Below are 15,880 nucleotides of genomic sequence, written 5' to 3' on the forward strand. Positions count from 1 at the left end.
TTATGGTTTCCATATTACTACAGTAGGTGAGACACTTATCAGTGATAACACACTGGTAAATCTAGACGAGCCTAATAGCTACACGGAAGCCATGGCAGGCCCTGAGGCTGCTAAATGGAAAGAGGCTATGGATAGCGAGATACAGTCCATGTATGACAATCAAGTATGGAGCTTGGTTGACAATGTACCTAATCGTAAGATAGTCGGGTGCAAATGGATCTTCAAGAAGAAGACCGACATGGATGCTAATGTACACACTAATAAGGCACGACTGGTTGCAAAGGGTTATTCTCAAACTCTGGGAGTTGATTATGATGAGACCTTTTCACCAGTGGCCAAGATCAAATCTATTAGGCATCTGTTAGCCATTGCTGCATTTCATGACTATGAAATATGGCAAACGGATGTCAAAACCGCTTTCCTTAATGGAAAGTTGGTTGAAGATGTTTACATGGTTCAGCCAGAGGGTTTTGTCAATACAGAGTACCCCAATAGAGTGTGTAAACTCGAGAAATCCATTTATGGATTGAAACAGGCACCTCGTAGATGGAATCTTTGCTTTGATGAGAAAGTCAAAGAATTTGGCTTTTCAAGGAGTGAAGATGAATCTTGTGTCTATATCAAGGCTAGTGGGAGCATAGTCATCTTTTTGGTACTGTATGTGGATGACATACTACTCATAGGAAATGACATCCCAACCCTGCAGGAAGTTAAGTCCTGGCTTAGGAAGTGTTTCGCTATGAAGGACCTTGGTGAAGCTGCCTATATCCTAGGGATAAGGATTTTAAGAAACAGGAGTAAAAGACTAATTGGAGTTAGTCAAAGCACCTATGTGGACAAAGTGTTGAAAAGATTCACCATGCATAACTCCAAGAAAGGTGAGTTACCCATTTAGAGTAATGCCAGATTGAGTAAGACACAAAACCCTAGTACGGAGGCTGAGATAGCATAAATGAGTCGACTACCTTATGCTTCGGCTGTAGGATCGATCGTGTATGCTATGACGTGTACTCGACCTGATGTAGCCTTTAGTTTGAGCATGGTTAGCAGGTATCAGGGGAACCCTAACAAGTCACACTGGACTGCGGTAAAGAATATCCCCAAGTACCTGCGAAGGACTAAGGACTGGGTCCTTACCCTAGGTAGGAGTGATGACTTGAGAGTTGTAGGGTACAGTGATGCTAGCTTTCAGACTGACAGGGATAATTTCCGCTCTCAGTCGGGCTGGGTCTTTACCCTAAACGGAGGGGCAATTACTTGGAAAAGTTCCAAGTAGGAGACTATGGTTGGTTCCACTTGTGAATCAGAGTATATAGCAGCAAGTGAGACTGCAAAGGAGGCTATATGGCTAAAGAACTTCATCGGAGACCTTGGAGTTGTACCAGCTATAAAGGAGCCAATGGAGATTTTCTGTGACAGCAATAGTGCGGTTGCCTTAGCCAAGGAGCCAAGAGATCATGGGAGATCCAGACACATTGACAGAAAATATCACTTCATTAGACAACGAATAGAAGAAGGAATCCTTGTGGCAAAGAGGGTATCATCAGATGAGAACCCAGCAGATCCCCTCACGAAGGGACTGACTCGGGCTAAGCATCTCCAGCATGCTCAGAGCATAGGGCTGAAAGATGATATTAGTTTTAGTAGTTAGATAATCTCGAAATTTGTAAAATGTAATTGACATTTGATGACAAATAAAAGCTGCTATTTATTAGTAAAGTGTTGCTATCACTTGTCAATCGTTTACCATATTTCTTTTGCATGTTTTGACTTCCAGAATAATTATGTGTGGTATACCATATTATTCAAATATCCACTGTCGGTCATACGTCGGAAGTAGGTATGAATCAAGACCGTCATGATTGATTGCAGAGGTCAAAGGTGTTGGACATGGCTACAACAATCATGAGTGCTCATAAGATCTGAGCATTGGACTCTGTGACATCCCCATTTTCACGGCCAGAAAAGACCAATTTTTTTTTGTTTATGCTTTATAAAAATCAGAGTACTTCTTTTCATAAAAATGTTGCGGAATTTGTTCCCAGAAATATACGATAAATACGTTATCAAAACATTTTCGGAGAAACGTATTTTATTCATTTAAACGTTTGGGATGTCATCGTCAATACAGAAACATAAGAATAAACAGAACTTACATTTATTTACACTAGTGATCTACATCTCTCTTAAATCTCTCGGTGTAATGTGACTTCATATCAACACCTGTGATATAAATAAACTGAGTGGGTCAGGTTGGGAAACCTGGTGAGTACATAGGGTTTTCAACCCACAATAATATAATTATTATGTTTAAACAATCAAACAATCAACCCAATTACCCATCCCCATTATCTTCTTTACTCTTAAGGATCTATCCTAAGAGTCATTTATCCTTCATTCATTTATTCCGAGGTCCCTTACTTCCAGGGTTATAGGACTGGCACTAAATCCATAGCTGCCAATGCTCGTTCGTAAAGCACTAATTCCATAGCTTCTATAGTTTATTCATCGGGTACTCAATCGATAGCTACCGGTGTTTATCTATTAGGTACTAAGTCCATAGCTACCAATTCCTAACAGGTACTAAATCCATAGCTACCAGCGTCTAACAGGTACTAAGTCCATAGCTACTGGTGTTTCTCCCATAGGCACTAAGTCTATAGCCGCCAATGTATACTCACATCATCTTATATCTCTCATCATTCATCTACCCATGTTACTCAACATATTCGTAGATATAAAATACGTATACAATTTAAAACATTAAAAACATGTATAAAAACGTTCATCCAGCAAAGACAGCAAGTATTCAGATAATATGCACACATAGCACGTAGTTTATATAAAATACTTCATATCTATGTGTAAGATGAAAGTAACTATGCACTCACTTGAAAGGTGGTGACTAAGCACTCGGACAGTGCTTCGATACTCTCAAAACAATTTTCCTTCGATAAAACCTAATACCAATACCACTAGGGTTTAGTCTAATGATAATCGCGACAAATTAATAGTCTAGGTATTATTACTATTATATAAGCGTTAAATAACACTCAATATAACTCATAATAATAGCCCAAATACTCATTATAAGTTCCTAATAACGTTACTATATTAAAACATAAGCTATAATAAAGATAGGGTAGGCATAGCTCACTTACAGCGGGTTTTCTTGAAAACCGGGCTTTGTTGGAGCAGCGTTACCAAGACGAAAGGATCTTTTCTCAGGATTCCGGGAGCCTCAGGGCTTCCTTCAGGTGCTAGGGGGTTTACCTAGGCTTTAGGGGGGTTTGGGAGCCTAGAGAGAGAAACTAGAGAGAGAAAGTGATTTTGGGAGGTGTGAAGAAAAGTGAATGCCCGACACCTCTATTTATAGGAGGCCTGACTGGTGGACTCACCGAGTAGGAGGACCTACTCGCCGAGTTGGGGCATGTGGCAGCCTTCTGGTGGTGCCACGTCACCCCCTATCGTGTATCAGCCTTCAAACTTAGAAAAATCATAACTTCTTCATACGAAGTCAGATTTGGGAGTTCTTTTTATGGATTTTCTCGGTTTAACATATTCTACAACTTTCGTTTAGATCACTAAGGCTAAAAATCGCTCCATCATAAATTTACTATTTATGCTTCCCGGTGTCATGTCGGTTTTGTCGTAAAACTTCGACGGGCCATAACGTCTTCGTTATAACTCGGATTTCGGCGTTCTTTATATGTACGGAAACCTTGAGACATATTCTACAACTTGGTTAAGACTATTTATTATAAATAATATTTTTCCAAAAATTCATTTTCGACACTTATTGTCTCTAAATTGACTAGCCCGGATCTACGGGCGTTACAATTTTTTAAAGTGGGTTAGATCTGATCCCACATCGGCTGGGAAGGAGAAATAAGCATTCCTTATAATGGGTGTGGATACCTTCCCTACTACAATGTGTTTTAAATCCGTCAGGGCAGCAGATCCGATAAGAACTCTACAGTTAAGCGTGCTCGGGCAGGAGTAGAACCAGGATGGGTGACCCCCTCGGAAGTCCTCGTGCCGAATGGCCCAAAGCGGAAAATATTGTGATACGTGCCATAGGGGGATGTTACAAATGGCATCAGAGCCAGGGCACGGGTCGATGTGTTCGACGGGGACGTCGAACCCTATAATGGGGGTGAAAGTGGGTTAGATCTGATCCCACATCGTCTGGGAAGGAGAACTAAGCATTCCTTATAAGGGGTGTGGATACCTTCCCTATTACAACACGTTTTAAAGCCGTGAGGGCAGCAGATCCCATAAAAACGCATTGGTAACTCGATGTTATAAAACGTGCTTTTGTGTATAATTCAATGAGTGGTAGAACAAACATATGAGTCGAAGTTTATCTATTTCTTCTTGGATTAGAAGCTGATATCCGGGCCCCTCGATGATTTTTTTTACCTATGTAACGGGCCCGGTCAAAACTAAATTGATGTGTTCAGTTAAGTTCTATGCCAACCAAATCGGAAATCAGGAAACAACTGCTGGACAATAAGTATGACCATGTTCCGTGTATTTGTCCAATTGATATCTAGAACAGAGGATTATATGATCACTTATCTAAAATGGCTCGTTCTAGTTCAACAGAGTTTAAAGAGCTACGATTGCTGATCGGTTCCTGAAGTCATACTTGCAACTATAGTTATTAGACTTATCCAAGTGGGAGACTGTTGGATATAGTGTCTAAGTCCATAACTATATTTGGTATGTACTTGACCCGACGCGGCATGGTCCATTTGGGTTGCACTTCACCCGAACAATTTATGGATAATCTTTGGAGAATAGTATAAGTTATGATTTATTAATATATTATAAGTTCTAATATACTAATATAAGATCATATTATTTAATTAGTATTGATCTATAATTAATCTAGGATTAATTTAGAGATCAAAATTATTACTAATTAAATATGGGCTCTTATATTTATATAGTGTGGGCTAATGCTTATTTGGAATGGGCTAGGCTTGCATGGAAAGTCCATGGATACTCCATGGAGCTTTAACCCATGGATCTCATGGAAATGAAGAGACATGGGTATTAGGGTTTACATGGATGTAACCCTAATCCACCACACTATATAAAGGAGGCTTTGGTTCTTGAAATCATACTAGTTGAGGTGAGTAACGCAAGAGGGCCAATTTCAAGATAGTTGTGACTATTCTCTCAAAGTTCCAAGTTTGTGGTGATTTGTGATTTCCATTTGAGGCATCCACACTATTGGTGCTAGGCTTTAAAACTCCAAGCAATCAACTACAACTACAAGGTAAGTAATTCTACTAGCTTTATTTGATTCAAGTTCCCCATGTCATGCTAGATAGGATACGAACCTTGGAAAAATAATTATTTGCATGTATCTTAGACAAACATAGATCCAAGGTTTATTAGGGTTGCATGTACACTTAGGAAGTGTTAGAATGCTCAAAACCCATCAAGACTATCATCCAAATTGATTTATTTCAACCTTTACAAAGTCGAAAGCCTCAAAACAAAATAAAACCCACCAATATTAGAATATGAATGAATTGGGGCTCACCCGAATATGAGATCTATCCATTCATGTAAATGTGCAGAGACATGCTCACTCTCAAGATCCATGGGATGCTTATGAACAAAATCAACAGGGTTTTCGGCCCAAGGAGGAAGCTTAACACAATCTGAGAACTAAACAATAGAATCAAATTACAACCATATAAAAACAGGAAAAAAAACCAATTAAAGTTCATAGTCCATACCTAGCTTATCTCCAAGTTGTGTGGTACCAAAATCAATTGAATTCTCATTTAATAATATCTCTAGAAGGTAAATCAGCTCCAGAACCTAAGACAAAAAGAAAAGCAGGTTTTATTGTAAATTTTGGTGGGACCCATGGCTTTTGCTATGTTTCCAACACAAGTAAAGGTCTCAAGAGAGGGTCTTCCTCTACGAGGGGCAATATCATTAACTAATAAGAAGAAAAATGGATCTGTGTATGATATGAAAAAATAATATTATCATTAACTAGAATTTAAAGTGACTACATTGATCACCTGATAAGCAACCTAATACAACTCCTAATAATCAATATGTATATACAAACACATGAATCGCATATCCACACTTCAGGTATGAACTGGTAATCCAAACAGAAGAATCACAAAACCTAACAATAATGAAAATATCATATTGTTAATTTCTTTTTAGGTGTGATTCATTTCTTGTTATCATTGTTTTTCTTGAAATGGGAAAAATCTACAATGAGATAACCAAAGTTAGCTACAACCAAACCAAACCAAACAAAAACAGAATAGCATAAATGTACTCACATGATTAGGCAGGAGCAGGAGCAGAAGCAGAAGGAGTGGTGCTACTTCTACCCAAACCCATCTTTTGCCCCAAGACAGCAAGTTGATCAATAAACTCAGCACCAGTAAGAATCTCAGTTGTCCCGTATATGATATGTTTAGCAGAAGAAGTTGGTTGCTGCTGCCTCCATGCAAGCTCCTACAAGCTTCCATATTCAAAATAATTCCCACCACCAATCCTGAACACAATTGCTTCTTTAAAAGGCCCTTTCATTTGACCAAAACTCGATTTCGGTGTATGTGGGTCCAAAACCAAGTAAGACTCAGTCTCCGGATTATTCGGTTTTCCTTCCATCAAAGCTTCAATCGTTGTCGCCATTGCCAACTGATGATCACCCGATAACAGATTCTTAACACCTGTAGTCACAGCACTGATAGACTACCCATAAAGCTTCTCAGCCCAATCCACAATGTTGCTTCTACTAGCAGCATTTGCAGATGCTAACGAAACATTTAACGATTTTATCTTTTTAACTTATTAAAATGCACACGTGTTCACCTCCGCTTCTCTCAAAGCGGATTCAACCATTTTGATTTCTATCTGAGGGATGGTTTCTGTTGAATTAAGGAACATGATAGCAAACCAAAGCTTATCCGTTTTACTACCTTTCCCTTTAAGAACAGATAAAAGTTCCCCCCGGTCGATTCTGCCTCTCACGATCATTTCGTATTCCTTTTTCGCGTATGAATCTAGAGACCGCTCTTTGAGGGTTTTCTAGTTTTTAGATTCCTGCAAGGTATTAAGAAGGGGACATGATGTTTGATGAGACCGATAAGAAGGATGTCAGGAGTGGCGGAGAAGCGGATCGGAGAGAAGAGAGAAGCATGGAGAGGGGAGAGTCGATTGTGAAGATGAAAGATAGAAAGAAGGTAGAAGACGGATTTTCAAAATTTTGGGAATTTTGTTTCCCCCTCTACTAAACGCGCCTTTCATTAAAATTATAAAGCGACAGATGTAGAGGACGCGCGTTTAAAATAAAGCGCCCTCCATGTTTTTAATTTCTTTTCTAGAGACACTGATTTAAGGGCACATAATAATGCGTGACATAAATCCTTAAATTTTTTGAAGAGATGACACCTTTTTAATGTCACTCTCTTTTGCGTAACATAAATCAATGAGTGTCGTGGTTTGTGCGCCGTAAAAGGGTCTTTTTCTTGTAGTGATATAACAGATACAAATATTAACATATGACTACCCTGACTAATAGACAATTTACATAACCGATACAAAGGTTTCCTAGTATAATATATAGGTAGGTTATTGTTAACTTACCACCTCTGAAATCTGTGGACCCAAATTAGACGTTGTATGAAATAAATTCTTTACTGAAAATCAAAATCATCTATCCCCCGCCTGAAAAATCAAATTACTACTCAAATTACAACATGAAATCTGGTAAATATGTGCACCCATGAAGCTTTCAACAGTCTTGCAGAGGGGGAAGAGAACAGTGATGGAGTAGATAATGGTGATAAAAAGGTGTCGAAGATTGAAGACGAGTGGCGAGTTTATATCAATCGGTGTCAGAAGGTTCTTCTGATGTAACTTAGATTGACTGTGGAGCTCCGAAGGTAGGAATATAAAGAAAAAATGGGTTAGGATTCAGTGATGGCAGGCAGTAAAGGATGGTTTGATGGTGGGAGACCTTAAAGCTTGAAGCTTGCTTGAAGGTCATCAACTGTGGATCAATTTTTTTAGATGTCATTGGAGACCTCATTGGCAGAGGAAGGATGCAGGGGTAGATATCAACACATGTAGAGTCTTCAGCATGACTGGACCGCCTTACCAGGCCTTTAGCCAATCTGGACCACTCTCAGAACCTTCAGCAGATCTGGACCACTCTCAGAACCTTCAGTAGATCTGGACCGCCCTCCTGGGCTTTCAGTCTGGCTGGACCGTTCTCCGAGCCTTCGGCCTGACTGGTATGCCCACCAGCCTTCAGTCTATCCTGACCGCTCAACCAGCATCCATCATCCCGAATTATCCCTCCAGGAAAACTCTCCCATGCATATTGTTCTAGCCCTCTAGGGGTTCCGAACTCTATCTCCACCCTACATACTCAATCCCGGCCCGATCCCAGGCCTTCCACAATCAATCACCCTTGGTTTGTATCCCGCCCCGCATGCATGCCACTTACTCATACCAGCCTACACTCTTGGCTTTCAGAACCACTGCTGAATCCCATGCAGCTAAACAACCTCTCATGACCATCGATCTACCGGAGAATTTTCCAATTCTCCCCCACTTAGAGCACTGACTATCAACCACCGGTCGCCATCACCGACCTCCCTTATCAACCCTACACAACACAATCCCTTACACGCGATCTGGTTCCCACTAGAACGAGCAACCTTCACAAAATCACATATTATCATGGATCATCACGGCTCGAAAGAAACCTGACCTTCAGCCAACCACTCCTCAGACTACAGATGTTGCCCAACATTCAGACCAAACGCCAGATTCCCACTAATAACACTCACGAAAGATAACCAACAAAATTCCCAACACCAAACCCTTAACCATACCATAATCCTCAAGGAACAACGAATACAATACCAGAAACCACACAACGAGACTAGAAGATATACAGTACTCCAAAATAATCACAAAATAACAAGACATCAAGAAAGAAACATACCCGCAGCTGTATCCAGCACTGCCCTGACCTCCTCTGCTGTAAGCTGAAAAGCACGACCTTGAGCCCTTGGGGGCTCCGCTCCACCCTGACCTCCACCCGTAATCCTCAAAGTGGTCGGTGCTGGAGCCTGCACCGGTCCTGCAGCAAGTTGTGGACATTTGACACTCAAGTATCCACCCTGATGACAATGATAACAAATCCTCAAATCCCGACCCGGGGCTGCCTGCCGACAATCCCTCGCATAGTGACCCTCCTTTCCGCACTTGCAGCATGCACCACCGAACCTACAAACCCCGGTGTGACCCTTCCCACACTTCCCACAAGTGTGGCTGCTTTGATCTCCCAATCTAGAATCAACGGTCTTGGACCATTTCGGCGCTAGCTGCGACTGCACCGGAGCCTGTCTCTGCTCTCGCAACTGCAACTCAATCTCCAACTCACGCCGCCTGGCGGCCTCCTGTAACTTTAACAAGGTCTCGCACCTCTGCGTAGACACAAACTTCCTGATATCCCTCTTGATCATACTCAGATATCGGGACATCTAAGCCTGCTCTGAAGCGAACTCAGGGCAAAACATCGCTCTTTCAGTGAACATCCTGGTGATCTCCGTCACCGACTCTGAATCTTGCTTCAGCTCCAGGAACTCTTGAGCCAATATCTCCCTCTCAACCCATGGAACATAACGAGTGCTGAACATCTCCCGGAACTGATCCCATGAAACCGAAGCTCTCTACGCATCCGAATACGACCCCGTGGTCAATCTCCACCAATCCTTCGCCCCGAGCCTCAACAGGTTCAGAGCACACCTCACCCTCTGATCAGTAGGGCATGAACACATGAAGAAAGACCCTTCCACATCTGACAACCATCTCATAGCAACAATCGGGTCCTAGACTCCATCGAAGGTATGAGGCTTCGTATTATCAAAGTCCCGATACTGAAAACCCCGACCAGCTCCTCCCCCTCCCGCTGCTACAGCCGTTGTAGCTGCCGCGGCAGCCGTCTCTATGAGAGTCGCATAGCGCTCATCAAAATACTCAACCATGGTGGTCTTGATCGACCGAAACAGTTCCGGCAACTCAGTCCGGAACAACGCAGCAACCTCATCATGCAGGATCTCACGAATCCTCGCATCCAACTCGCACTTGCTCATCTGACCAATAACCTCGGGCGGTACTGACCCGCCCTGACCTCCCTCTCCTGCTCCTGATCCTGACCCGGATCCGCTCCCAGCATGCCTCGTAACTACCATACTGAAAAACACCACAAGATCTCAGATACTTCCCACAAACCCGGGAAGCCACTCCCAACCCAACCCTAGAGTTCATGGCTTCTTTGATACGCGTATGGGTCCTGTGCTTTCAGTAGTACGGGCCCAGACTACCTTCCACACCTACCTATATTTCTATCAATTATACCACAACACCCTAGTGAAGAACATACATAACAAGCACTCAACCCTCACTCCTAGAGGAACACTGGAAATCTCCCACAAAGGAAACCCTAGGCTAACAGGCATCATAAATCAGGCAACATTATCATGAAATCCTGAAGATCCCTAGCCTAGTACTAGCATGTTGTTCTATCAAAGCTCAAAACAAATATCATGTATGGTATTTTGGGGTTACTTACTTGCTCCGGCTGATCGTACCTCCGCATCCTCCTTTACTCATTTTTTGAAAACCATTTTAAATTCTCTTTTGAAAACCCTCCTCGATTTGAGACTGGATTCACACGAATGTTCCTCCAATTCACTCAAACCTGGCTCTGATACCAACTTGTAACGACCATAAAATTCCAACCAATTTAAACTTTTCGAAAACAACCCGATTTCATAAAATTATTACAAAAAGGTTTTCAATACAATTATTTCAGAGTCTTCCCAGAACCACATCATAAAACATAAACATGAAGAGTGGTACGATCACGCCTTTGCCTTGCCACGGTCTCCTGAAGAACCTGAAAAACATTAAACCACAACTGTAAGCCCGAAAGCTTAGTGAGATATCCCCAAAATACCAACCGCATATACCATACACACATAACATGTCATATCATAACAGAACACAGAACATCCATGCACTTCGGGTCTACTGTGTGACTGGTCCGCCACACCGGCCAACAGTCCACCTGGTCCACCCTCCGAGTCTAGCCATATACATCGAGTCTACAGTGTGATTGGTCCGCCCGCACCGGGCCTTCAATCCACTTGGTCCACTCTCTGAGTCTACAGTATGACTGGTCCGCCCGCACCGCGCCTTCAGTCGGTCTGGTCCACTCTCCCAGCCTCGGCATGTCTGGTCCGCCCTTTTGGGGCCTGCAGCCTATCCGGACCGCTCGCTGGGCCTTCAGGATAACCAGTCCGCCCTGGGTATGTTGGCCTACAGCACAAAGCAGTACCCGCCTCAACCCATCCCCAGTCCAACAACCATGTGCACATAAACATACAACCATATAACAATTCCTAGTCAACAAGCCGATCTAGCAGATCACATAACATATCATCATCCTAACCAGGATACCGACCTAACCGGTCACTAGCATAACATCATCCTATATACCAGGATACCGACCTTAACCAGGTCTCTAACATATACCATCCTAGCTACCAGGATGCAAACATATCAAAGCAATAACATAACAACGATACCCGGATCACAATCCGATAAAGGGCCGGCCTTGGTGCCGTAGACCTTGTTAATATAGTGAGGATAACTCACCTCGCAACTGCCGACTGAACAGATAAACCTAAGCTGCTCCGACCACTGATACGATCTCCACCACTGGCCAACCACCAAAACACTGAACTCAAAACAAATGCCAACAATTACCAAAATACCCCTGGAAATCAACTGGTCAACCCTTGGTCAAAGTCAAAGTCAAAGTCAACCCCTGACTGACTCTACTCGCCGAGTCAACCCGATGGCTCGCCGAGTCCCCATGCACAGAACTTCCCCAATCCGCGACTCAACTCGCCGAGTCACCCCGAGACTCGCCGAGTCCAACAACTCTGAGTCCTTTCACACTCGACTCACTGAGTCATCCCTTGACTCACTGATTCATAACTAAACCAGAAGAAAGGTTAGGACCTCACGAGTCCAAGGCTATCTGCAACCAACTCGCCGAGTTGTTCTTCCAACTCGCCGAGTTCCTGACCATATTCATCCAACTGGCCGAGTTATTCTTCCAACTCTTCGAGTTCTAGCCTATCTTCAAGCAACTCGCCAACTACACCCTTGTGACTCGCCGAGTACCCCTAGATCTGAAACCATACAGAGGCTTTCCAAGCCATGCAGAAGCTCTAAACCATAGATCTACTCTTCTACAAGCCATCCATCACGTAAAGTGGCAAACTTTACATGGATCCACAGAGATCTAGGCATTTTACACTCTAGGGATAGGGTTTGGGACAAAAGGGCTTCACCAATAACTCCAAAATCAGGACTCTATGACATATAGGACCATCACGAGCTTAGATCTGAAGTAGCATCCTCAAATCCAAGCTTCTATCTCAATTTAGATGTCATAACAACCACCACACATGAACCCCATGAAGAAAAAGCTTAAGGAAATGGTTCCTTACCCCTGGAATGAGCCCAACTAACTATAGATTCCAGATCTCCCCAAGCTTTCTGATACAAGCCTCCAATCTTCAAGCTTAAAGCACCAAATATCCTTCTCCAAACTCTAATTCACTCAATAATGGGGTCTCCTCATGAATTTAGGGTTTCTGGAACTCAAGGAATGGTAAAGAGGCTGGGGAACAAGTGTTATGTTCTTTATATAGGGCTCAACCTCCGAAATTAGGGTTTTCTCCACTCAGCACCAACTCGCCAAGTCCACCCAAGCTACTCGCCGAGTTGGTCACTTAACACGCGACTAGAGTCGCGACCCTACTCGCCGAGTCCACTTGTGGACTCCCCAAGTTGCCCTCTCACACTTACACTTTTAGCCCTTCAACTCTACTCTTGATATTCCGGGATGTTACACTCAAGGTATTATTCTAGATCTCTTTTCATATGCTTTGTTCTTAGATCTAGCCATGAAAATCTTGGAATTATCGCATGTTCAATTAGTGAAACCTAGATCCAAGCTATAGGGTTGTATGTGCACATAGGTAAAGTTCTTATGTCCAAAACCCATCAGTGGTATCAGAGCCATGATTGGTTTCAATTGACTAAGATGCTTAACTGTTTTACTTGCTGAAAATCGTTTTTCTTGCCCTATGTCGACCCAACTCGGCGAGTCAGTTTTTGGACTCGGCGAGTTGACCCTACTCGGCGAGTCCCAAAGCTGGACTCGGCGAGTCCGAGCGTCAGACAGAGGATAATTCTATTGGATTAGGTGTCTAAGCCCATAACTATAATTGGTATGTACTTGAATTGATAGCAGCACAGTCCTTTTGGGTTGCCCTCAAACCTAGCAACCGGACAAGGAAATTATGAAAGGAGAGATATTAATTTATTATAATATTAATAAATTAATATAAATGAATTTATTAATATGTTAAAAGATTAATATATTAATAAGAAATCATTTTGTTTAATTAATTGTTAGCCAGAAATTAATCAGAATTAATTTTGGGGTTAAAAGAATTAATTATAAAGTGCAGGGACTAGTTTGCAATTATCTAATAGTTGAGTGGAAGGCTCCAGAACCTCCTTGGAAGGAGGTGGACGAAATCTATAGGGGAAACCCTAAGGATTTCGTCCAAGGGGGCTTGGATAAGGCCTTTGGCTTTGCTTAGGCCCTAAGCAAGGAGCATTAGGGTTTTTCCTGAACCCTAGATCCCGCAACTATATAAGGAGCCTCCTGGTTCACATTTTGGTCACTCTTTCTTTGGAAGAAATCCTTAGGGCCGAAAATTGCATACTCCCTCTCTCTCCTTCTACTTTCCTTCTTGCTAGTTTGGGTGTGATTCCATTAGAGGCATTACACTTGTGGTGCTAAACTTCCAAGAAGATCAAGATCAAGATCAAGAGAATTATCAATTGTTTACTATAACAATTGAAAGGTATGTAATTACTAAACCCTAGTTTGTTAATTTTGATATTAACCTCTCTCCTCTAGGGTTCTTGTTTTGCAATTCAAAGTTGTATGTTCAATAGATAAAACATAGATCCAAAGTAGGTTGCATGTGAACTTAGGAATTGTTTTCTAGTTTATTTGTTTTACATAAAACCCATCAGTGGTATCAGAGCCATTGTTGTTTTAAATTGAATTTCTATAATAGTTGAATTGCAAATTAGGGTTTATAGCCATTAAACCCTAAAGGCCAAAATTTTCGATTTTAGGGTTTTGGTGCAAAGGGTTTTCGAAAACCCTAGCCTCCATGAACCCTAGTCGAAATTAGGGTTAGGGTTTCCAAAACCCTAGCCTCCTCCCCTTGTAATTTCGAAATATGCTCCCCCTTTTAAGGTTTCTTTGTTTTGGGTAATAGTTGCCTTATTGGATAATTAAGATAAATAAGGAAATTATCCTATCCCCATATTTTCGAAATCTAGAAGGGATATGGATTAAGATTAAATTAAGTGTTTGATTTAATTAGATAATCCTTACTAGATTTAATTAATTAATTAAAAGTTAATTAATAGACAAATATTAAATCTAGTTATTTGGTTGAGAAAATTAAAGAAATTATCCTATCCCCATATTTTTGAAATCTAGAAGGGATATGGATTAGGATTAAGTTAATTGTTTAATTTAATTAGATAATCCTTAAAAGATTTAATAAATTAATTAAAAGTTAATTAATAGATAAATATTAAATCTAATTAATTGGTTTACTTAAATTTAAAATTTAATAGTTTAAATTTCGAAAAATTTATATAAACCCTTGGAGTTTTAAAATGTTTTAAAACACACCTTATATGTATATTATAATTAAAAGTTAAATATTATATATGTATAAGAATATGGTCAGTCAAATCGCTAGTATGCCTCATTCACGAAACTAATCTATAAGGGGGGTATAAGGAAACTGCCTATAAAATGGTAGTTGAATGGGTGTCCACTCTCACCCAGCGCTTCCTTGATTAGTGGAGGGTCGTTAGCAGAACAGATTTGATAGGACAACTACATCTCATTAAAAGTATAATGTTATTAAAGAAAGTACTAGAACATTATTTTACAAAATCCCAACTCTAGTTACTTTAGGAGAAATGTGAAAAGTATGCTAATCCATGAAATTGCACATTATGCTTTATTGGTCGTTAGTGGAGTGTGTGTGGTTAACTGGCACACTAAAAGGCACTAATAAAGAGTAGTAATGGGTATCTCATAATTGTCATTTTGATGGAGCGTGTGTGGTTTACCGGCACATCAATAGTTAATGATAAAGACAATGAGGTTACCAAGCACATTTGCATGGTTATTCACATCTTGTTTGTGATCCTCAGCATCCCAGTCACAAATAGAAGAGCATAATCCGAGATTAAAACATGCCATTGAATAGTTTCAATGTATCTCAAAGGATCTAGGAGTTTCCAATACATTTAAAACTTAACTTTTTTGTTTTTCATGGTGGAAATTGGTAAATCGTCACTTACCTACCTTCAAATATTCTGCAAATTGGATTACGGCATCCCTCTTCCAACTTGTGGAATGTTGTGTTGGATCCTAGCCTCGATGTTTCATTTGGGTGTTACATCAAGGATTCTTATTAACTAACTTGAATTTTCTCCTATTTTTGTAGATGTCTGAATCTAACCATGGTCTTCCCGAATCTAAAGGAAAAAGTATTCCTGCTCAAGGTTTGTTCCACTATGAAGGTGAAAGATCAATCCCTACCACGTGGACTAACTTGATTCCACTTCCTCCACCTCCTACTGTTGTTCTCCCAAACCCACAAGTTCGAAGGCTTGAAAAGTTCAA

The 15,880-nt window shown here is 41.2% G+C and overlaps 1 protein-coding gene across 1 annotated transcript; it reads right to left on the reverse strand.

Annotated features, from left to right (window-relative positions):
- Positions 1-6,330: 6,330 nt before the first annotated feature.
- LOC145099189 (Sec1/munc18-like (SM) proteins superfamily) lies at positions 6,331-7,029 on the reverse strand. The gene is given in 2 exon segments (XM_079036782.1): positions 6,331-6,787; positions 6,857-7,029. Coding segments are annotated over 2 exon segments (630 nt in total).
- Between the last annotated feature and the right edge of the window lie 8,851 nt (positions 7,030-15,880).

Source organism: Lactuca serriola, chromosome 4 (genome assembly GCF_051521515.1).
Source record: "Lactuca serriola cultivar US96UC23 chromosome 4, Lser_US96UC23_V15, whole genome shotgun sequence".
NCBI classification, from domain to species: Eukaryota; Viridiplantae; Streptophyta; class Magnoliopsida; order Asterales; family Asteraceae; genus Lactuca; species Lactuca serriola.